At 42.5% G+C, this 25099-nt stretch overlaps 1 protein-coding gene across 2 annotated transcripts in view; it reads left to right on the top strand.

Annotated features, from left to right (window-relative positions):
• Positions 1-22866: 22866 nt before the first annotated feature.
• LOC122898007 (IgGFc-binding protein-like) overlaps positions 22867-25099 on the top strand; it is a 42203-nt gene continuing 39970 nt past the window's right edge. The window contains exons 1-2 of one of the 2 annotated variants that reach the window (XM_044236188.1): positions 22867-23043; positions 23997-24053. In XM_044236188.1, the coding sequence (XP_044092123.1) occupies positions 23999-24053 (55 nt within the window). In that variant the 5' untranslated portion in view covers positions 22867-23043; positions 23997-23998. Of the gene's footprint in view, positions 23044-23680; positions 23689-23996; positions 24054-25099 lie in introns of those variants that run through there. The other variant, XM_044236187.1, reaches the window with a different exon arrangement.

Here is a 25099-nt window from a genome sequence, read left to right on the forward strand (position 1 = left end):
ACTCAGGCACCCCTCATTGATTACTTTTTAAATGTTTAATGAATCTTGTATTCCCAGAATAAGCCCTACTTGGCCTTTTTATATATTATCACTTTAATGTGTTGATGGATTCAATTTACTAACACTTTTGTTGAGGATTATTGTGTATGTTCATGGGGGATATTGATTTATAGTAAATGTCTTTGGTCTCTGGTATCAAGATAATGTTAGTATCATGAAATTTGTTGGGGAAAAAAATAAAATTAGTTGGAATGTGTTCCTTCCTCTTCTATTTTCTGGGGGAGTATTTTAGAATTCATGTTACTTCTTTAAATATTTAATAAATTTTTCCAGTAAAATCATTGGCCTAGAGATTTATGTTTCAACAGATATTTAACTATAACATCAGTTTTTTAATAGTTGTAGGACTTCCCAGTTTATTTTTTTCATTTTTGGTGAATTTGCAGCAAATTCAGTGTCCCTACTGAATTATATTTAAAGTGAGTTTCTTAGGGTAACTGGGTGGCTCAGTCATTTAAGCCTCTACCTTCAGCTCAGGGATTATAATCTCAGGGTCCTGGGATGGAGCCCTGCATTGGGCTCCCTGCACAGCAGGGAGTCTGCTTCTTCTTCTCCCTCTGCCCCTTCCTCCTACTCATGCTTTCTCTCTCAAATAAATAAATAAAATCTTTTTAAAAATAGAGTTCCTTCTCTCTGTCAAATAAATAAATAAAATCTTTTAAAAAGGGGTCCCTGGGTGGCTCAGTGGGTTAAGCCTCTGCCTTCAGCTCAAGTCATGGTCTCAGAGTCCTGGGATCGAGCCCCACATTGAGCTCTCTCCTCGGCGGGGAGCCTGCTTCCTCCTGTCTGCCTGCCTCTCTGCCTACTTGTGTTCTCTCCCTCTCTGTGTGTCAAATAAATAAATAAATACTTTTTTTAAAAGAGAAAAAAATAAAAATAGAGTTCCTTTTAGATAGCATGTGGTTTAAATCTAATCTGACAATCTCTGTCTTTTATTTGTATACTTAGATCATTTATGTTAATATGATTATTGATAAATTATATTTAGGCCTATAATTTTATTGTTTTGCTTGTTCTCTCTGTGTTTTTTTCTCTTTCCCCTTTCTGTCTTCTTTAGGATTTGAAATTTTTTTCATTTAATCTTTCCATTGGTTCCCTACGTTGTTCCCAAATACTTTCTGTTTATATGTGATCCCTCCCCAGTTCTCTGGCCAGAAAGAGAGTATTTCTCAGAATTTATCTGTCTGTATCTGCTGCCCAGGTCTGGTATTTGGATCACCCACTGGTTAAAGTAGGGAGGTACTGGAGGAGAAAAATACCCACAGAAACCTCACCACTATATCAGTCATTTTTCAAATTTTGACTTCATTGAATTTTTTGAAATTTTTCATTGAATTCATTGAAAATTGAAAATTTTCAAGTTTTACCTACCTACTCTCAATTACTTTTTAGTGTCCTCAGGTTGTTGCTTTATGTATTCTGGCAAGAGCTTTTAGTTGTAATCAGTGAGAGATTACATATAGTAGGCTTGATCAACCTTAATGGGAAACATAAGTACACATGCACAAAAGTCTTTTGATAAGAGTGACATTGATTTGAGTTTTTGCAAATCTTGTTAATATCCAGCTGAATAGAAAACAACTAGATTCTGATATCAGTTTCTGCATTCAATGTATTGTAATATGTTGTTCTGATGGAAGTACATGAAGAAAATCTGGCCTCACACATAGAAATAATTTTGATTTAGAAGTGTATTTAATAATCTTTTCAGATAAATGTGAATCTTCTTTAATACTACACCAAAACTACAATGGTTTTTTCCTAAAAATTCATTGCAGTGTAGAACCTGAAACTCGATCAACAAACTTTAAAATCCATCAATCTATCTTGAATGTGGAATGGATTTTTGACCTATTCATACTTTTATAACAACATGCATCAGGCATTTGGAAAATACTGGCTTACTGAGTTATTCAGCTTTCCATATGTTGACACAATATCCATACTGATTTCACCAGAAAAACTGTGTTTGGAACACTATTAAGCTCAGATATGGTTTTTTTCCCTTGAAAGACTCAGATTTTATCATCTGTAACAAATTCATCAGTTATTTTCCTTAAAGGGACAGGCTCTGTTCATGTTTTAGAAAATATCAGCCAGATACTCAAATCTGTATAGTTATAGGGGTTTTTTTTCTGTTAAAAAATTTTATATGAAAAAAGCTACTAGTACGATTCATAATTCAAATGATCAAATACTTTTTTTGAGACAATTCATCATATATCAATGTGCAGCTTTAAACATATACCTTGCATTTTGTTACAGAGAATATTAAGATGACTTGTACTCAAGGATAGAGATTTAATTAAATTAATAATTTTTACTGTTTCATCAAGGACATTGTTTTGGGTTTTTTTTTTTAAGATTTTATTTATTTACTTGAGAGAGAGAGAGAGTGAAAGAGGGCAAGCAGGAGAGGGGGAAGGTCAGAGGGAGAAGCAGATCCCCCACTGAGTAGAGAGCCCAATGCAGGATTTGATCCTGGGGCTCCAGGATCATGACCTGAGCTGAAGGCAGTCGCTCAACCAACTGAGCCACCCAGGTGCCCCCATCAAGGATATTGTTAGGTGAAACTGGTTTTTGTTGTTTTGGGTTTTTTTGTTTCTTTCGTTTTGTGTTTTTTTGTGCTGTGAATGAGTGGTTGTGGAGAATACAACAACTTCTAAACATTTGGTGTCACCGCCTCGATTTGAGACAAGGGCCAGCAGTTTTATCCACCATTGTTTTTGCACCATCAGTGCAAATTTCAACACAATGAAAATTCTGAATAACATCTTAGTTATATTATGAAAATAATTTTGACCTCAGGGACTCTCTAAAAAGCTCAGGGACATGAAGGGATCTGAGAGCTACTCTACTAGGGTTAAGTATTAAGGAAGTGTACAGTGTTCTCCTATGAAAATAAAAATAATGGCACTTAGACCAGCCAGGAAACTATAGCCAAAGAGACATGAAGAACAGTAGGAATTAGTTGGATTAGGGAAGGAGAAGGGCACTCCAGACTAAAAGAAGAAGCAGGACAAGTGAGAGTATATGTGTGGGAGACATGTAGGCTGAGACCAAGAGTGAGGTTGAGATAGAGCTGGAGTCATATTATGGGAAGTATGGAATGTCATCTTCTAAGGAGTATAAAATTGACCCTAAGGGTAAAGGACAACCACTAAAGGGTCTTAAGCAGGAGAATGACTTGACAGGATTTTGTGTTTGTTAGGATGATCGCTCCTAGTGCAGTGACGGTATGGACTCGAAGGCAATAAGACCTTTGAGCAAAAAAATCCCAGAAAGCTGTTGCATTAATCCAGGTGAGATATAGCTGCCTGAATCCATCAATAAAATGACAGTGGACTTGGAAATAAATAGATTAACTGGAGAGATATAAAGGAGGTATATGTAATAAGATTAAGTGACTAAATAGAAATGAGAATGAAAGGAACAGAGAAGAACCAATATAACACTCCTAGCTTGGGCTGCTGGGTGATGGCATATTCCCTGAGAAGACATGGGAGAGGGGCGGATTTAGAAGGAGGGTCATGATGTTGAGTAAAAGTGCCTGTGAGACATCCCAATGGAAATATCCTATAGTCAGATGGGTATATGGGACTGTCCTATTCCATTTATAAGACATTCTTGAGAGAATGTAGAACAGATAGATTAGTAGTTTCCAGGGATTAGGGGGTGAGGAAAGGTGTGACAGAAAAGATAGCACTAGGGAGGGTTTCAGATGATGGAACAATTCTGCATCCTGATTGTGGTAGTGGTAACATAAATCCACACATCAACTATACTGTGTGTTGATTTAAAACATAAAATAGGCAAATGACTCTCTGGCTTGCAGAAGTAGTGCCAATGGCGGCATCACTTTCTGAGATTCAGAACAAGAAAGGAGCTGAGGTAGGTGGTGGGAGACAATGAGATTTGGGATATACTGAGTTTGAAGTGACTTTGAGACATTCAGTAGGTATCAAGTAGGCAGTGAGACACACTGTCTGAAACTCAATAGAAGAGCTGTGTCTGTTCTTAAAATTTCCAAATTACTCACTTGGTATAAAATCATTCTTTTCAGGGTGGCTGGGTGGCTCAGTCAGTTAAGTGTCTGCCTTTGGCTCAGGTCATGATCTCAGGGTCCTGGGATCAAGCCCCACATCAGGGTCCCATAGGGAGACTGCTTTCCCCCCTCCCTCTGCTTGCTGCTCCTCCTGCTTGTTCTCTCTCTCTGCCAAATAAACAAAATCTTTAAAAAAAAAAAAAGAATCATGCTTTTCTTCTGAACTTCTACATGAGCTATCAAGAGTCACTATTTCATGTTCCCTATCACTGGTGTTTACATTGGCCTGACACGGGCCAACTTAAACCTTTCATCTCAACCATAACATGATGGTAAATAATTAATTTTGGTAACTTCTGCTTGTGTGCATGGGGTGGCAGGATGTCTTGTTTACAATATAACAAAGGCAGGGGCATCTGGGTGGCTCAGTTAGTTGGACATCTGCCTTCAGCTCAGCGCATGATCCTGGAATCCTGGAATCAAGCTCCACTTTGGGATCCCCACTCAGCAGGGAGTTTGCTTCTCCCTCTGCTCCTCACCCTGCCCATGTGTGCACTCTCTCTATCTCAAATAAATAAATAAAACTTTTTTAAAAAAGCAATATAACAAAGACAGAAGGTCACTTAGAACCAACATGAGGCATGAGTCACCATGGGTCAGTGGTATCTGAAGACAGGAAAGGATTTGAGAAGGCTTAGAAAGACTAGAATGTCAGAAGAGGCTTGAAAATGAGAAGTGACAGAGGATAAGGAGCTTGAAAGTTGCAGCTGGAGGTGTTGGTGGGAGACCAGGGGTGTGTGTGGGGTGGGTGCTTTCATGTGTGTGTGTGGGGGGGTGTGGATGTCAGTATGTGATGCCAGAAAAGCCAATGGAAGGAGAACATTAAAAAAGAAGTGCTTATTCTCTGAGACCAGGAAATGTTCTCAGGTCTTAATTACAAGGAGGTTATTGGCAGCCTTGGTTGGCTTCAACTCAGACCAGTGGTGGGGTAGAAGCTAGACTACAGTGGGGGAAGGATGTAGAAAGAAAGTGGAAGACAGGAACTGTACTGAGAAGAACAGTATTCTGATGGGGATGTCCCTATCTTCAGTCTCTTTCACTTTGTGTTGGAGCCAGGAGCCAACACCAGTTAGAGACAAGAGAATTGGAAACGATCTTTATTTGATGAGAATATATTCAATAATCAATGGAAAAGCAACTACAAATAAGAAAATTTAGTTAAGTAACATGACATAAAATGAATATAGAGAAATCAACGGCCTTCAACTGTTTCCAGTTAGAAGAAAAAACAGAAAGGCAGACCTTGTTCCTAAGAGCAAAAAGAATAACAATAGAGGGGCGCCTGGGTGGCTCAGTGGGTTAAGCCACTGCCTTCGGCTCAGGTCATGATCTCAGAGTCCTGGGATCGAGCCCCGCATCGGGCTCCCTGCTCAGCAGGGAGCCTGCTTCCTCCTCTCTCTCTGCCTGCCTCTCTGCCTGCTTGTGATCTCCGTCTGTCAAATAAATAAATAAAATCTTTAAAAAAAATTAAAAAAAAATAAAAATAAAAATAAAAGAATAACAATAGAATATCTAGGCATATAAATAAATAAAATCTTTAAAAAAATTAAAAAAAATAAAAATAAAAATAAAAGAATAACAATAGAATATCTAGGCATACGCTTGACAAGAAATCTGCAAAATGGTTAAGAGGAAAACTATAAATACTCCTGAAAGACACAAAAGTAAACATGAACAAATGGAAGGGCAGCATTTTGGGGCAGAAGACTCCCAGAATAAAGGCATCAATTCTTTCAAAGTTAATTTACAATGTAGTACAATCTTCCCCCAAAGTGCCATCAAGCTTTTATCAGGAACTAGAAAAAGGTTGATGACAAAACTTATTTGAAAGAATAAACAGACAAGGACAGTCAGGAAAACTCTGAGATAGACCGTAGTAGGAGGGCAGGATTGGCCCTACCAGATAGTAAAACATAGGATAAGACCCCTGTAATTACAACAATGTGGTATCAGCACATGTGTGGATACACCAAAAGAGCAGGATAGAAAATCCAGGAAGCGATCCAAATGCATATAGAAATTTAGTACATGTCTCAAACCTCTGGAGAAAAGGATTTTTTGAATAAGTGGTACTAGAGTAAGTGGGTAACTATGTGGGAAAAGTTCAGATTAGATCTGTTCCTCACAACACACATCAGGATAAATTTTTAGTGAGATCTAAATTTTTTAAAGTGAAAACTGTACAATTACTAAGAGAAACATGATGAATTCCTTTATAAACTTGAAGCAGGAAAAATGGTGCTAACTCTGATTCAAAATGTAGAAGTAGCACAAGAAAAGCTTGACACATCTGGATGAGGAGAACAAAAGCAAAAGAAATGTAGATAAAATTAAATTTCCTTACTTTTTTTAAAAAATTGTATTTATTTATTTGACAGAGGGAGAGACAGTGAGAGAGGGAACACAAGCAGGGGGAGTAGGAGAGGGAGAAGCAGGCTTCCTGCCAAGCAGGGAGCCTGATGCAGGGCTCACTCCCAAGAACGTGAGATCATGACCTGAGCCAAAGGCAGATGCTTAATGACTGAGCCACGCAGGCACCCCAAAATTTCCTTACAACTTGCAGCCCACTGGCAGATATTGAGACAGGAAGAATATGGCAATTCCTCAAGGAGTTCACAACTGCCTTAATGTTGATGCTTTGTTAGGAAAAGAAGCAACCTTAGATTGGTAATAGCCAGACCTCCAAGTTCCTCTAAGTCTTCTTTAACAGATGAAAATCCTTTGGGAAGCTTCCTTATTTCTAACCCACCCCCAACTTAAAAGTATAAATCAATTGCTCCTCACAAGCCCAGCTCAGGTCTTCCTACCCATGGGTCCTGTCCCTGTGCTTTAATTTAAAAAAATAATAAAAATAATTTTTTTAAAAACCCAAAACAAAAAACAACCTTCTTGCACTTGAAGACATCTCAAGAATTCTTCCTTGACTGTTGCTTCCAGCCCCCTCACATCATTTTGGCACCCAACATGGGGCCTGAGTCCGGACGTGGAAACTTGGTATAAATTTGCTGAGTACTTGCGCTTCTCTTCTTTTACTTTCATTTCAAGGGCTTTTCAAAGAGTTCAGTCTTATTAAAATACTTTGATGTTGTGGGGTGCCTGGGTGGCTCAGTGGGTTGGGCCACTGCCTTCGACTCAGGTCAAGATCTCAGGGTCCTGGGACTAAGTCCTGCATCAGGCTCTCTGCTCAGCGGGGAGCCTGCTTCCCTCTCTCTCTCTCTCTACCTCTCTGACTACTTGTGATCTCTCTCTCTCTCTGTCAAATAAATAAATAAAATCTTTAAAAAAAATACTTTGATGTTGATTGTTCAGGCTACAATCCTCCAGCCCATAGCTACTCAATGGGGAAGAGAAAGCCTGCCTTTTGGCTGGAAGTTAGTACTCTGGCTCTAATGGTAAAAAGATCCAGAAATTTGATGCCCTCTCTTTATTCCTATTCTTACACAAAGTTGTCTGTCTTGGGCATGGGACAGCCGCCTAAGTCATTAAGATAGTTGCCAACTTTAAGACTCCTGCGTGAGGTTTCCTCCTCATTGGCTTAATGTGATCCCCTCCATATCTCAGATTGAGCTGCTTCTGGCCAGGTAGACCTCTGCTTGGAGCTAGCCAACACTACCCAACTGAATTAAAACCTCAACCTGGACGGTTTCCTAGGGAAGTCAGGTGTAGGGATTACATGTGTTGGCTTGTCACTTAGATCATGATGAATTTCTATCTTTACTGTTTTCCACCTACTAGTTAGTAATATCCTCTACTAACTACTTAAATTACAAAATTGGGTGATTTCCCCTTATAAAACTTTTCTAGTGTTTTCCATGGGTTAAAAATGACAGGTTCTTCACAGCATTCAAAGCATGGCACAGTATTTTTGTTCATTCACTGGCATTCATTTGTAGCCTAGGATGCCATGGGGAAGTCAGGGTGGGAGGGGACACTGGCATCCCTCCTACAGGGCAGTGCATGGTGGTAATCATAGTGATTCCATTTAAGGGATGCCTCCGATTCCATTTGAGGGCTGCCTCCATGGGATGCTGCGTGGGATTGGGGGGGTGGTTCTTAGTAATGCATCTTCTCTACTTTTCTAGGAACATGAGATCTTCTTCAGTTCCCAAGGACTCTCCCTTGGGATGCCTTTTAATCCACTGAAAACAATTCAGACTATAAGATTTCGGTTGGGGGGAGGAGATTGAAACCAGGACTTGACCTAAGGGCCTCTGGCAAAATATTTGGCCACTAACCAGGCTAATAGACTCCCTCCCACCATATTGCATGATGATTATCCAAGTAGGTCTCCTCCTAATAGATGCAGGTTGCTGGAGGAAACACAGGCCATTCCTGACAAAGGGAGACATTAATTCTTACTGTTCCTCTTCCCAGTTGGTCCCCCTCTTGTAGGGGGATTCTCCTTCATTCATTTCTCATTTCCCTCACTAAGACAGTTGGAACTTTCTAGAAGAAAGTCACACATAATGCAGCCAGGAGCAGGTGGGGGAGGTTGTAGGATGCCAGCTTAGTCTTGCTTCAGCTAGCCTTCTGCTCCCTCAACAATCTGATACCTTTAAAATCATAAAACTAAAATGGGTAAAAATTTATGAAACTAACTTCAAAAAGCTGCTTTCAAACTGAACAAGAATTAGTAAATGGGGCTAAATGAACCGAGGAAGATGATTATAACTTTTGTGACTCTTGTTTGAAACATTGCTGGTTTTCTAATGTTTGCTCTTCCAGATTAAGGAAACTTTCTCTTAAGATATCTCTGACTTACAGAAATAAGATAAAATAGTCTTTTGTGAACAAATTGAAGCCTTTAACTTTTCTCTCTACCTGAACCCTCGGAAATTCAAAAGGTCTCTGTAGGTATTCTTTCTTCTATGGCAATCACAGTTATTTGCATGAGTTCAATAAGAATCTGTTCTTCTCTTGACAAGACAACACTGGAAACATTGGTTATTTTACCAAGGCTTCGACTGGAATGACTTATTTGAGAAAGACATGTATAGACTCAGATATGACCAAACAACTTTAAGGAACTAAAGTTGACTTTATGAAACATGGAGCCATAAATCCCCTTGGAAATGTTGGCCTGACATCTTGCTTACAGAGTTCCCAGTAGCTGTACCAGGTGAGTAAGAAATGTCATTTCTGGAAGGTGCAGGAAACTCAGGATATTTTGGGGACCTTGAGAAGAGGAACTCACATAAATCTGCATGTATTGAAGGCATGTCTGATGACAAATATTTGGCTTGGCTTCTTACCTTGGGGTTACTAAAAGTTCAATCTAGAAATTCCTTATAAAAAGTTGTGACAAAGCAGATTTTGAAAGATCTATATGATCGATCGCTATTCTTGCTGAGCTTATGTAAATGATTACGTCGTTTGTTAAAATTGAAATTGTTTTTCAAATAAATTAGTGTTGGCTTGGATATCTTTGATAAAAAATGAGGGCGATTATAGAGAAAATATGTTTCAATAACACATCTTTGTAGGTATTAGATTTTAAACATTGAGACTCAAGAAAACTGGTTTCTTTTCCTGGTAGCATGTCTCAAAATGAGAATTGTCCTGAAACTGACACGATTAAGTCCCACTGAGTTACTATTTAGAAAACCTTAAAAAATAAAAAATAAAAAATAAAAAAAAAAGAAAACCTTTCCTCACCGTAGACTTATCAATAGATGGAGACTATAATAGTCTGTTAAATTATTCACTTGAGGCTGAGTTAATTAATAAATCTCTAAACAAATACACAGACCATATTGATGTGGAGAACAAAGGCAGAAGGAAATGTAGATAAAATGAAATTTCCTTATACCCTGCAGCTCATTGACAAATACTTGAGGCAGAGTGTAATATTCCTCCAGAAACTCCCAGCTGCCTTAAGATTAATGCTTTGAAAAAAAAAAAGATTAATGCTTTGCTAGAAGGAAAAACAACCTTAGTTCCACAATAACCAGGTCTCCAGGATTCTCTGAGTATGGAAGTCTTTTCGAAAACGCCCCTTTGTCTTTACCTCCTCTAACTCCAAAGTATATAATTGGCCATTCCTCACAACCCTAATGCAGCCCTTTTATGCCCGTGGGTCCTGTCCTCTTGCTATAATAAAACTACCTTTTTGCACCAAAGAGTCTCAAGGATTCTTTCTTGGCCATCGGCTCTGAACCCCAACATTTCCACATCGGTATCCTCCCTGAACCTGACCTGATAGTCATTAGCAACCCACCCCATATAAGCTGAGGAGACATGCTTTATTTAAAGGATTGGAAGTCTCACACAGCAGGGGATTTAACTACAAAATAGAAGGGCCCCTTCTGGTTTATCATGTATTCCCGTGACCATAAAATTTGAAGGACATTCCTCTTGGACTCCTATTGTTATGGTTTTGGAATGTTAGTGAGGTTGGGAGCCAATGACCAAGAAAGAATTCTTGACATTTCTTTAGTGTAAAAAGGTGATTTTATTAAAATCACTAAACACAATGAGCTGTTGCCTGTTGCTACCTGCTGCCCCCAGGATTGTGAGGGGCAACTGATTATATACTTCGGGATATATAAGTAAAGGTAAGAGAAGGACCCTGAAGGTCTTGCCATTGTCAAACCCAGGTTGGTTTTCCCTCTACCAAGGCGTTAATATTAACACAGTTGGGAGCTTCCTGGAGGAACATTACACACTGCCTGCCTCTAGTGTTTGTCAAGGAACTGCAGGTTATAAGGAAATTTAATTTTATCTGCATTTCCTTCTGCCTTTGTTCCCCATATCATTATCAAGAATTAAGCCTGGACCTTCCCCACAGTAACCCACCGTGCCAGCTAACAACACACCTTCTCACTCCTGTGGCAGACCTAAACTTCTCTTCAAACCACAATGAAAGCTGTACCTCTTTTTCATTCTCCTTTCCCCTGATTTCTACTGACAATTCCTTCTTACAATGGACACAGCATTATGCTGAACTTCAAACTCGAACAGCTTGCTCGAGATGTGGAATTCTGCCTATATCAAGCACATTGGGTCTGCCTTGGTGGTCTCCCCACTTCAGGGCACAAACTGGCATTGCTTCTATAACTATGTCTTAGGTATGATCCATGACCCATACTGCTATATTTCATGATAGGTTAGAACAACACATGGCCATGAATAGCACACTACAGTTATGATGGCTGCCATCAAAAATATGCTCGCAAATCATTGTTCTTCTGGCCGCCATTTAGTTTGCTACTGACTGGACAAGGAGGCCCAGAGTTAGATGGCTGGTTCCTAATGGGGCCCAATGGCTGTGCAGCTCTACCGTGTGGCCATGGCTTCCCCCAAGCTGGATAGCCTGCTGTACTCTGGATATTGCTTGGAAACACAGATGTATTTTTAAAACCATTACTGACCCAGCCAACCTTCCACATTTAAAACAACCATGGATATGTTCTGTGTTTCATTGGTATGACCACCTAGCTTCCATCTTTACTCCCTCTTTAGGACTGAGGGATACCGCTCGGTACATGGAAGGTCTTACTAAGTTCACAGAGCTGTAAATCTTGAAATAGCATTTCCTTATTAAATACTGAAGTAACACAATTGTGTAAGACAGTTTTATAAAATAGAATGGTATGCACAAGGTAGATCCTATGCTGTCATAAAATCAACACTGTGTACGCATTCTGGATTACCGCAGAACTATTTTGGGGCTTCTAATTGACATGAACACTCAAATTGGTCCTTGAGACAGGCAGTGTATGACAATCTTCAAGGAGTTCACAACTGTGTTAATGCTGATGCTTTGCTAGAGACAAAAAGGAGCCTTAGCTTCACAATGGAAAGACCTCTGGGATGCTGTAAATCTTCTTCTTCTTTTTTTAAGATCTTTATTTATTTATTTGACAGACAGAGATCACAAGGAGGCAAGAGATAGGCAGAGGGGTGGGGGGGAAGCAGGCTCCCGGCTGAGCAGAGAGCCCAATGTGGGGCTCGATCCAAGGACCCTGAGATCATGACCTGAGCCTAAGGCAGAGGCTTAACCTACTGAGCCACCAGGCACCCCTGTAAGTAAATCTTCTTTAACATATGACAATTCTTTTGGAAACTTCCTTTATTTCTACCCTCCCAACTTAAACGTATATAATCAGTCACTCCTCACAACCCTAGTGCAGCTCTTCCTTCCCACGGGGCCTGTTCCCTTGCTTTAATAAAAGCAACTTTTGCCCTGAAAACATCTTAAGAATCTTTCTTGACTGTTCGTCCTGGCCCACATCACATCAATAGGGATCCAGGCTCTTTGAGAAATGGCTATTCTGGATCTGGTCAGGAAATGTACAAAGATGAGCCTGGAACATCTTGTCATGCCAAGATGGTGGAAGAGCAATGGGTTGAAATACCAAATATGTAAAATCTATGCATTCATAGTATCAAACACATACACACCATGTTTGTTTATCTTCAGAGAGAACCATCTAAATCTGAAAATGGAAGCATTTAAGTTGCTTTTTCTATATTAACTGCAACTCAGGGTACCCAAAGAATTAATGTGGGAATGTTTCTCTGCATAGTACAGAAGTATACAGATGTTCCTCTGATAGTAGCTAATTAATGAAGAAAAGACAATAAATTAGAAATTCCTGTTTTTGCAAAGCCCCTAATGAAATAATGGCTGTAGGCAGTTTGCCAGAGTTAGCAAATAAATTGCATGTGGCATACAAAGTTATAACAGATTGTATGGAACATACTTACACTGAAAATTAACTTAATTTATCTGAAATTCCGATGTAACTGGATGATCAGTAATTAGAAAATGATTAGTTAATGATCAACAATGGATATTAACATCACTGAGCTAGGTGAAGAAAAATCATTTAATAAAGCTATACATCAGGGTGCCTGGGTGGCTCAGTTGCTAAGTGTCTGCCTTCGGCTCAGGTCATGATCCCAGGATCCTGGGATCGAGCCCCACGTTGGGTTTTCTGCTTGGTGGGAAGCCTGCTTCTCCCTCTCCCACTCCCCCTGCTTCTGTTCCCTCTCTCACTGTGTCTCTCTCTATCAAATAAATAAAATCATTTTTTTAAAAAGCTATACATCCATTTGTGTTGAAGCTAAAAATTGAAGAAAATGTCTTTAAGATAATAATGTGTACTTACTAAAATCCTATGCAAGCATCATACCTTAATAGCAAAATGTTGAAAGCTTTTGCTTTGTGTTCAGGAGTAAGACCAAGATGCCCCCCAACATGTCTTTTATTCCACGTATTGGAAAGCCCAAAGAAAAGACATAGAGATGAGAAAAAAAGGAGTTAAACTCGTTCTCTTTAAATAATGTGGTTATGTATGTAAATAATCCAAAAGGACCTACAAATAAATTACTAGAATTAGAAGTGGTGACCTCTGGTTCCAGACAAGATGGTAGAGACTCATTTCTCCATACTCATCTCTAAGTACAACAAAACAGTTATGGCATGGTCTGATGTGGTGCTTGATGTAGATGGAGGAAATACTTAAAACAATTGTATTTTTTTAAGTGAGGGAAGTAAATGGACGTACAGAGAAGTAAAGCTTCAGCACTTCAAAGTGGTAAAATATTGATGTTAGATTGACATATGTTGCATATTCATATTGTAATACCTAGATCAAATGGTAAGACAATTGCCCAAAAGAATACACTCAAAAGGAATAGAAATAAAAATAGAACTCTAAGAAATGCTCATGTAACCCACAGAAATGTAAAAACAAAAATAGGAATGAGAAGCAGAAGGAACAAATGGAAAATGAATAATAAAATGTCAAACTTGAGACCAAGCATCAATAATCCATTTAGAGGTAAATTATCAAATACACATAATCAAAAACAGAGATTGGTGGAGGGAATTTAAAAAACATAATTCAACTATAAACTGTTTCCAAAACTCACTTGAAATGCAACAATATTGGCAGAATAAAGGTAAAAGGATAGGAAAAGACATGTTGTGAAAATATTAACTTTAGGAAGCCAAAAAGGGGTGCCTGGGTGGCTCACTGGTTTAAAGCCTCTACCTTCAGCTCAGGTCATGATCTCAGGGTCCTGGGATTGAGCCCCACATTGGGCTTTCTGATCAACAGGGAGCCTGCTTCCCCCTCTCTCTCTGTCTGCCTCTCTGCCTACTTGTGATCTCTCTCTCTCTCTCTGTGTCAAATAAATAAATAAAATCTTTAAAAAAAAAGAAGCCAAAAGTTACTACATTAATATCAAATTAAGTAGACTTCAGAGCAAAGAAAAATTACTAAGAACAAGGCAGGACATTACATGATGATAAAAGCCTCTTTCTATTAGAGAGACATTGCAATCCTAAATCCATATTCATCAAACAATAGGATTTAAAATAAACAAAACAAAAACTAATGGAACAGAAAGGCCAGGGCCACCTGGGTGGCTCAGTCAAACGTCCAACTATTAATTTCCACTCAGGTCATGATCTCAGGGTTGTGAATGTGAACCCCACATGGGGGCTCTGAGCTCAGTGAGGAATCTGCCCGAAATTCTTGCTCTCTCTCTCTCCCCCACTTGGAGTGCTCTAAATAAATAAATAAATAAATAAATAAAATCATTAAAAGAAAAGAACTGAAAGGCAAAAGAAACAAATCTGCAATCATAGTTAGGGAATTCAAAACCTTACTCTTGTTAATTCATAGAACTACTATAGAGAATATAAGCAAATATACAGAAGAACTGAATAACACTGCAATCAATGGGATCTGATTGCTACTTGACCACCCCACCCAACATAGCAGTATGCACATTCTTTCCAAGAACCCATGGAACATTTACCAAAAGGAAATATAGATTGGGTAATAATGCAAAGTATTTGCATTATTGGGTAATAGTACAAAACAAGGACAAAATGAAAAGAATTGATTATACAAGAGTATGTTCTCTGACCATAATAGAATCAGCTAGAAATCAACAACAGAAAAAGAAGAGAAAAACCTCCAGTCACATGGATATTAAACAACTTACTTCTAAATAACCCATGGTCAAATAGGAAGTCTCAAGAAAAAAAATTTTTTCTTGAACATATCAACTCATGGGATGCAGCTAAAGCAGTGCTGGAGAGCATATTTATAGTACTAAAATGCTTACCTCAGAAAAATAGGAAAGTTGTGGTGCCTGGGTGGCTCAGCGGGGTAAGCCTCTGCCTTCAGCTCAGGTCATGATCTCAGGATCCTAGATCCAGCTGGTGTTCTTGTTCCCTGCTCAGTGGGGAGTCTGCTTCTTCCTCTCTCTCTCTCTGCCCCTCCCCCTGCTTGTGCGTGCACACTCACACACACTCTCTCTCTCTGTGTCAAATGAATAAATGAAATATTTTTTTTAGGGGCACCTGGGTGGCTCAGTGGGTTAAAGCCTCTGCCTTCGGCTCATGTCATGATCCTGGGGTCCTGGGATTGAGCCCCACATCGGGCTCTCTGCTCGGCAGAGAGCCTGCTTCCCTCCCTTCCCTCCCTTCCCTTTATATATATATATATTTTTTTCCTGATTGGAATATGTATGTTTATTGCCTTTTCTCACTTGGAAACAGAATCAGAAGCTAATGAGCACTGAACATTTAACAATTCCAAGCAGAATAATCCATATATATTTTTGTCTTTATATTATCCACATTGATTTTTCAGTGTCATTTTTTTCCTACTTAGAACTTGAAGCACTCCACACTAACGTCATTTAAATAAACTGAAGAGTGAATGGTTTTGATGAAAGAAAGTAGCATATTAATTTTTTCCAATAGTTGAAAGCATTAGCAAAACTCTAAAAATAAAAGATAGGCATGCACAAAACAAAGGAAAATCATATCTTGTCCATCAGCTCCTCACACATTCAAAAGCTGTGCCATTAATAAAAGAAGAATATTTCACTCCCTCTTTGCTCTTTCAGGGACGTAGGGATTCATCATGATCTGAAAAGATATCTCTGATAATTATTTTAATGTAAGTAATGTGGAAAAATATATTTTTTAAGATTTTATTTATTCGTTTGACAGACAGAGATCATAAGTAGGCAGAGAGGCAGGCAGAGAGAGAGGAAGGGAAGCAGGCTCCCCACTGAGCAAAGAGACCTACATGGGGCTCAATCCCAGGACCCTGGGATCACGACCTGAGCCACTGAGCCACCCAGGTGCCCTAAAATATGCCTGGGTGGCTCAGTGGGTTAAGCCGCTGCCTTCGGCTCAGGTCATGATCTCAGGGTCCTGGGATAGAGTCCCACATCAGGCTCTCTGCTCAGCGGGGAGCCTGCTTCCCCCTCTCTCTCTCTCTGCCTGCCTCTCTGCCTGCTTGTGATCTGTCTCTGTCAAATAAATAAATAAAATCTTTAAAAAAAAAAAAAGAAAAATAAGAATGTCTCAGACCAATAATCTAAGCTCCTACCCCAAAAAACCAAAGACCAAAATAAACACAAATCAATCAGAAGGAGAGAAACAATAAAGAATAAAAATTAATAAAATTGAGAAGAGGATCATAAGAAAGTCAATGAAACAAAAATCTGGTTATTTGAGAAGATCAATAAATTTAATAAACATCTAGCAAGGTTGACAAACATAACAGAGAAGCCCCAAACTACTAATATCAAGAATGAAAAATGATATATATCAATACAAACCCTACAACCATTAAAAGGATGCAAGAGTAATATGAACAATTCTACAGTCACAAATTTCATAGTTTACACGAAATGGATCAATTCTGCAGAAACCTCAAAACTGGTAACCAATGAATGATTTGTATCCAGAATATACAAAAAACCTCACACAAACCAAAAGAAAAACTGGCAAGCGACTTGAATAAGCACATGACTGAAATCACAAATCATAACAAGAGATCCAAATGGCCAATAAATCTATCAAAAAGCACTCAGCCTCCTTGATAATCCAGGAAATGCAAAATAAAACCACAACTAGACACCACATAGCTTCTAGCATGGCTAACACGACTTTGTTACAGACTCTCACAAGACCAAGTATTGCAGTGGAGCCAGCACCATAGTCATGACCATGGGAATTGAAATTGCAGCACATTTGGGAACATCTACTAAAGCCGAGCCCAGTGATCTAACCATTCTACCCTTAGAAACCCCACAGCATACCCCAACAGAAATGATGTGCACATGCGCATCGAAAGATAGGATCTATCAGCCCAAGCGGGAAACAGTCTGAATGTTCATCAACAGTAGAATGGGTAAGTATGTGGGGATCTTTATACGAATTCCATATGGCTGTGAAAATGAGCTGTGGTTTTGTGCTCAAGGTTAGCACCCAGTGGAGGAAGTGAGTCACAAAGAAACACATATGGTTCTATTTAGGTAAAATTTTATTTTTTTAAAGTATCTTATTTATCTGACAGAGAGAGAGTGCGCACACAAGCAGGGGGGCGAGAACAGATAGAGGGAGAATCAGACTCCCCGCTAATCAAGGAGCTGATGTGGGGCTCGAGCCCAGGACCCCGGGATCATGACCTGAGCCAAAGACAGACACCTAACTGAGCCACCCAGGCATCCCTCCATTTAGGTAAGATTTTAAAGTAAACTTAGAAGCCAAAATAGTGGCTCTCTGTGGGAAGGAAGGAATGGGTGGTAATTAAGGAAAACCATGAAGAGAGTCTCTGGGATGCTAGGAATGTTCTCTTTCTTGACCTGGGTGAAAGTTATGAGGTTGTATTCATTCTGAGATAATTCAATGAATTGTATACATTTATTATTCGTGCACTGTAGTGTACAGCTGGAGGTTTCCATGATTTTTCCTGCTTAACCCACCACTCTGGCCCACAAGTACAGGACTCCTGCTGCATAAGTGACCTTGGGAGCCTGATTTATTGACATTAGCTGGCCAGAAGTGACCCTTCTGGCCTGGACGCATAGAGCTATAAATTGTGCCCTGTATCCCCTCTGGCTCCAGGCTGGGCTGGCCCCCCAAGAATGGAATCCAGGAGGGGAGGCAAACACACTTAGCCCAGCCTCCTAGAATATGTAAAGACATGATTACACAGAAACGCAGCTGACTTCAAACTGCACTTAGGCAAATGAATGTTTAAGTAGGTAAACAAATGTTTAACTTTAGACCCCATTATTTGCCCTATAAATATAGCCCTAATGGGGATGGTCAGTTGGAAGTCTCACATGAGGGGAGGTTGATCTGCCCAAGCCTCTCCATCAGGATGCAAACTGGCCGTCTCCTTGGGGCTGCCCCATCTAATGAGGTTGGATGTTTTAAGTCCCTGCATTGATGAAACTGTCTTATTCTCCTTCAGTGCTTACAATAGCCCCCACCTATACACAGATTTCCCTTCTTTCTGTTTCTGTTAGATTTTTTACAATATCAATAAAGTGTTCGGTGTGCCTGGGTAGCTCAGTGAGTTAAGCCTCTGCCTTCGGCTCAGGTCATGATCTCACAGTCCTGGGATCGAGCCCCGCATTGGGCTCTCTGCTCAGCAGAGAGCCTGCTTCCCTGCTCTCTCTCTCTCTCTCTCTCTCTCTCTCTCTCTGCCTGTGTCTCTGCTAATTGTGATCTCTGTCTGTCAAATAAATAAAGTCTTAAAAAAAAATAAAATAAAAATAAATAAAGTGTTCCTCTCAGAAATTGAGAGTACAGCCATGGACCTTCTTTTTTTTTTTTTTTTAATTTATTTGACAGAGAGAAATCACAAGCAGACGGAGAGGCAGGCAGAGAGAGAGAGAGGGAAGCAGGCTCCCCGCTGAGCAGAGAGCCTGATGCGGGACTCGATCCCAGGACCCTGAGATCATGACCTGAGCCAAAGGCAGCGGCTTAACCCACTGAGCCACTCAGGCGCCCTCAGCCATGGACCTTTTGTTTAGAATGTGAACTTTTTTTTTTTAAGATTTATTTATTTATTTATTTGACAGACAGAGATCACAAGCAGGCAGACAGGCAGGCAGAGAGAGAGGAGGGAAGCAGGCTCCCTGCTGAGCAGAGACCCCCGATGTAGGACTCGATCCCAGGACCCTGGGATCATGACCTGAGCCGAAGGCAGAGGCTTTAACCCACTGAGCCACGCAGGAGCCCCTAGAATATGAACTTATTAATACACCTACTTTATTTCATTGAAACATTATGAACCATTCCCATGAGTCACATTAGAATGGTTGTCTACAAGGGGGCAGTAGGAATGGAAAACGGGTGTAAAAGAGAATAACTATGTGGGTAGATGAGCGATGGACGGATAGGCAGTGAGGTCGCTGGATGAAATGGGGCCTGTGCTAACCGCAGCTCTAGAGCTTTGTCCTTGTCCAACATAGACACAAATTACAGGTGGTCATTTGAATTAAAATTTAAATTGATTAAAATTAAATTAATTGGAGCGCCTGGTTGACTCAGTCGGTTAAGTGTCTGACTCTTGATCTCAGCTCAGGTCTTGATCTCAGGGTGGTAACGTCAAGCCCCATGTTGGGCAGGGAGCCTACTTAAAAAAAATTCAGTCCCGCCTGGTGTTAGTCACATTTCAAGAGCCATATGTAGTTCTTGCCTACCGTACAGGACGGGGTCAGATATGGCACATTTTCATCATCACAGAAAGTTCTATTAGACAGCATAGGTAGACACGGGTAAGATCTCCTGGAGAGGGACGCCTGGGTGGCTCAGTTGGTTGGACGACTGCCTTCGGCTCAGGGCGTGATCCTGGAGTCCCGGGATCGAGTCCCACATCAGGCTCCCAGCTCCATGGGGAGTCTGCTTCGCTCTCTGACCTTCTCCTCGCTCATGCTCTCTCTCACTGTCTCTCTCTCTCAAATAAATAAATAAATAATCTTTAAAAAAAAAAAAAAAAAAAAAGATCTCCTGGAGAGAAGAGGTAGTTGAGAAAGAGAATCTAGAACCACCCATGTCAAAAGAGTCATTGTAAGGAAAAAAACAAGTAACAAGATCTGCAAGAAAGTGGTATCATGGAAACAGAGGCATTCGAAATTTTTTTAAAATTTTTATTTCTTTATTTATTTGACACACAGAGAGAGATCACAAGTAGGCAGAGAGGCAGGCAGAAAGAGAGGGGGAAGCAGGCTCCCCGCTGAGCAGAGAGCCTGATGCGGGGCTCCATCCCAGGACCCTGAGATCATGACCTGAGCCAAAGGCAGAGACTTAACCCACTGAGCTACCCAGGTGTTCCTAGAAATTTTTTTTTGAAAGATTTTATTTATTTATTTATTTGTCAGAAAGCACAAACATGGGGAATGGCTAGCAGAGGGAGAAGCAGACTCCCCACTGAGCAGGGAGCCAGATGCCAGACTCCATCCCAGGACCCTGGGATCATGACCTGAGCTGAAGGCAGATGCTTGACCGACTGAGCCGCCCAGGCACCCAACTAAAGATTTTATTTTTAAGTCCCCTAATGTGGGACTTGAACCCACAAGCCCGAGGTCAAGAGTCACATTCTCCATTAGCTGAGCCAGCCAGGTGCCCAGGCCTTAGACGTTGTCCAGGAAAAATGTGTCAAATGTAATAGAAGGAGCAGGAACCAACTGGCAAATAAGAGGGCTCAGCAAGAACAGTTTTGGTGAGAACGGAGGTCGGACCGTGGCAGGTGGAAGAGAGATTGGTGGGGAGGCAGGGAACTGTGGATGCAGTAAGAGTCTGAATTTCAAGAGTGGAGAAAAGCGGGTGGGGGGGAATCTCCATTAAGCAAGGGAGCAAGCAGTCAGTGTCGATTAGCCTTACATTGGGTTCTTGGGAAATAAAGTGCGGTCTGGACTCCAGACACAGAGTCAGCAAGCAAAGTATCAAGGAGGGGGCTCCGAGAAGGAAGAAAAGCACAGGCGGTGCCCAAGTGGCAGGTGCAGGGCATGGAGATAATCCTGCCAGGAGGGTGGGCTTGCGTTCACAGGGACAGGGAAGCATGGAAGGGTATTGAGCAGAGGAGGAATGAGATCAAGGGAGATCAGTGGCAGTTTATGGGAGATGGAAGAATTCCTGCGGGGGCAGGAATCCTTGTGGGACCCAGGTTTGAAGGAATGATGTTAGAAATTTCCAGCAAATCTGCATTGATCAGGGCGCCTGGGTGGCTCAGTTGGTTAAGGGGCTGCCTTCAGCTCAGGTCAGGATCCCCAGGTCCCAGAATCAAGGCCCGGCTTCGGGCTCCCTGCTCACCAAGGAGCCTGCCTCTCCCTCTCCTACTGCCTGCCTCTCCCCTGCTTTTGTTCTCTCTTTCTAATATACACATAAATTTTTTTTTTAATCTGCATTTAGCTACAGAGAGTAACTTCTCTCCAGCAGCGCCCTTGTTTTGTAAAGCCCAGACAAGTCTGAGGGTCCCAGGGCTCTCCAGCTGAATGACGAGTGCAGAGCTGCCCCCTGCCAATCCCGCTGCAGGGAGAGGCCAGAAGGCTCAGGTTCAAAAAGACCCCTGTTTGGGCTCTGAATGAGTATTCGAGGGGTGGGATGGATGTGTTTTTCTGACCATAAAGAAGTGTCCATGCATGTTATCTCCTGTGGGATTTCCAAGAATAGATAAGGGTGTCCTGAGAGTTGATATGATAGAGTAAGACACAGCTTGTGTCAACACACACACACACACACACACACACACATATACACACACACTCTTGGGCCCTGAAAGGAGTAAGAAGGTCCCACGCAGTGTCAAATCCAAAATATTAATCCAAAATACGAGATTTCCCACAACCACCCCATATCTAGGGCCTCTGACTGCAGAGGACAACAGTGGATTTTGTGGAGGCAAAGACTTTTCTCTGGGGTCAGCCAAGGGGACACCTCACGGCTTAAAAGAGATTGAAGGGGCACGATCACCCCTGAGGTTCACCCTAATTCTCTGCCCCCTCACCCCTCATTTCTCTGTCTCAGACCACAGTGGGGTATCCAGTTTAGAAAATTTTGCCACGTTTGCCATACCTGCTTCCTTCCTAGGACTCCCAGCAGCCCTTCCTCCCAGTCCTTCGTTTCCTCAGAGAGCCAGGCACGGCTCCCCACAAAGCTCCTACTCCTGTAAGCCACCCCTCACCCCACAACTGCTTCTTGACATCCCTGGCTTTCATCCAGTCTCCTGTTTGCTCACTTCATTTTCCTGGTTGACTTTGGGTCCCATTCAACTCTGAGGTTTTATCTCTCCCTATGGGAACCTGACCTGAGTGGGGGATGCCAGAGCCCCTACCCACCCTGGCCACCCACAGGCCTGGGTGATAAGAGAGGGAGCGCTGGGGGCAGCAGCTGCTGGGGTGTTGTCCGAGAGGGCGCCCAGGCCTTGCAGCTGCTGGGGAAACTCCCCAACAAACAATGAGTCCTAACACTGGGTGCGAGGAGACCGGGGCATGGGTCAGGCCAGCTCCTCTGCAGGAGGATCCCAGAGCCCACACCACCTCGAGGCAGTCTCGTCCTCGGCTCCCCATGTGACACCTAGGCTCCCAATCCCACTAGATTCTGGGGTGATGGGAGGCCCAGAGTTCCCCAAAACCTGTTCATCCAGTCCCTTCTTTTCTTTCTTTCTTTCTTTTTTTTTTTTTTACTTTTTTAAATCTTCTTTTCTTTTCTTTCTTTTTTGATTTTTATTTATTTATTTGAGAGAAGAGAGAAAGTGAGCATAGCAGGGAGAAGGGCAGAAGGAGAGGGAGAAGCAGACTCCCCGTTGAGCAGGGAGCCCTGGGGCTTGATCCCAGGACCCTGAGATCATGCCCTGAGCTGAAGCCAGGCGCTTAAATGACAACTCCCCAGGTGCCTCAGCCAGTCCCTTCTTGGGTCAAAAAGACCTCCCAGAAAACAAATAATCTTCCAGGAAGTAGAACCCAGTGTCTGCGTGGAACCAGGAAACAGAGGCCTCCATCCTTCTTCACACTCCGCTCCAGCCTCGAGTTTCTGCCCTGCTCTCCACAGGGGCACAACCAGAAGGTCCCCACCAGAAGAGCCTGCCTCCCACCTCCAGTCCCCAGTAAGGCTAATTTTGATGTTCACGTTTTTCAGACAAGGTTCCCAGCAGGCCCTGCTGAACTGAGGGGGGCATATTGTGTCCCACTGGCCTAGGTCAGCTGCTCAGATGCTACCCACCCCAGACACCACAGTGGGGCCCGGACACGGGATGTGGATGGCTGGGGAGCAGGAGGAATCAGCTTGTGGGGACTAGGGAGCAGCCAGGACCCGGATATGGGTCTTTTGCTATTGATCCTGGCAGGAGGCAAAGGAAGACATCCAACCATCGAACCAGCAAGCAAGACCAAATACCACACTCCGCCCCTACCCCACACCCCACCCGCCGGGTACCCAGGCTCCCAGCACCCGCTCCCCAGCTGTTCCCCTCAGGGACACCACCCTTCCAGTTCTGAAGTTTCTAGCAGGCTCCCAGGCCACAGCCACCAGCTGTTCTCACACCCCTCTAAGGACCCAGGTGTCCAGGCTTGTCCTCCACCCTTCCCAGGCATTCAAGGTCCCCATTCCACCTGCCCTGGGATGACCAGCCTCCTCCAGGAAGTTGGCACCATCTTCTTGGCAGGTGGCCCGGGGTGTGGCCTGAGGAGCCACGAAACTCCACTATATAGCCCAGCCCAGGGGCTAGCCCTGAAGCTCCAGGGACCTGCAGGTGAGAGAGGCCTGGGTCCCCTATAGAAGTGGGACATGAGGTCCCCTGCTCTAGCCCCTTGTTTTAGGTTTCCCCACTCCAAACCCACTGGACCCACTGGACACCTAACTCCCCATCCTTGCCTTGTCCTGCCCTCCCTGCCCCTCACCAGACCCACTGGACATGTAACTCCCCTATACACACGCACACTGGCCCTTGGATCCAGCCCACCCCCCTTTGTGTCCAGGTGGCCCCCGTCCTCTCTTGAATAGTGCCCAGCCAGAGGGACAGACTAACCTTCTATGACCCCTTCTCTTTCCCCACGGCAGATATGGGTTCCCTGTGGAGCTGGTGGACACTCTGGACGGGAACAACCCTCCTGTGTGGTAAGTCAGACTGAGACCCAGTCCTCGTCTTTGCTCTCGTCTGGGGGACTCTGCCTGCTGCGGTCAGCACCCTCTGTCTGTATGTCCTCCACAGCCCCAGCTCCCAGTACCACCCCGGGCTAGCTGAGATGGGAGTGAGTTCCCTTAGGGTCTGCAGAGAAGTGTGGTGGGATCCTCCCATTCTTTCTCTGTCCTAGAAGGAAGCAGATAAAATCCACGGTCCCCCAATTTAAGTCTTCAAGAAGTACCACTTTCTCGATTTTCTGTAACTCAGCTGAAGTTCTGACTCTGAGTCTCCTGCTGAGATGATGGAAAATTTCACTCAAGTTATTCTTGGGGGGTTTGGTGCCCGATTCCCCAGGATTATGCCCTGGACTGCAGTCTCAGGTGAAGCCAGGGTACTAAGGAAGGTTGGGGCCTCAGAGCCTTTTAGTCGTCAATCAGCATCTGCTTCGTCCCTTTTGAAACCTTCATTGTTCCTGATGCTCTGGCCCCATAGGACACTGGGACATCCTTCCAGGCTCCCCTAATTCAGTAGACAGTCCTTCTATAACCCCATATTCTCTCCAAGACCCTGCAGATCTCCTCCCCTGCCCTCTCTCTTTCCCCAACTCCCTCTCTCTCCCTCCTTGTCTTCCCGGCCCTGGAGAATCTCGTCCTAGTTGGGGGTGTTGAAAAGCACCCAGTCCTCTCTTTCTGGGAGACATATTGTCCACACTCCCATACCCTCCTTCTTCCTTTAACCCCCTTTACATCCCCATGTTTTTATTAAGACCAAAGTCATAAACCAGCACCTAAATCCAGCCCGTTGGAGCCCCATAGCACTTAAAACAATTTGGGGTTGGAGATTTCACATGGAAATTCAAATAGCCACTTTCTCCTGAAAAATGGTTAAGATCTGGCATAAAAAAGGGGAGGGGAAGAGCCCACAAATCATCATAATAACAGGCTAACCCTACCCACTTTCCTTGGCATATGAACACTCTAGTTTGCACACCGGCCACCCAGACGGTTTCCTACATTCTTATTACTTGCCTGGCCCATCA

Source organism: Neovison vison, unplaced genomic scaffold (genome assembly GCF_020171115.1).
Source record: "Neovison vison isolate M4711 unplaced genomic scaffold, ASM_NN_V1 Scaffold_085, whole genome shotgun sequence".
NCBI lineage: Eukaryota > Metazoa > Chordata > Mammalia > Carnivora > Mustelidae > Neogale > Neogale vison.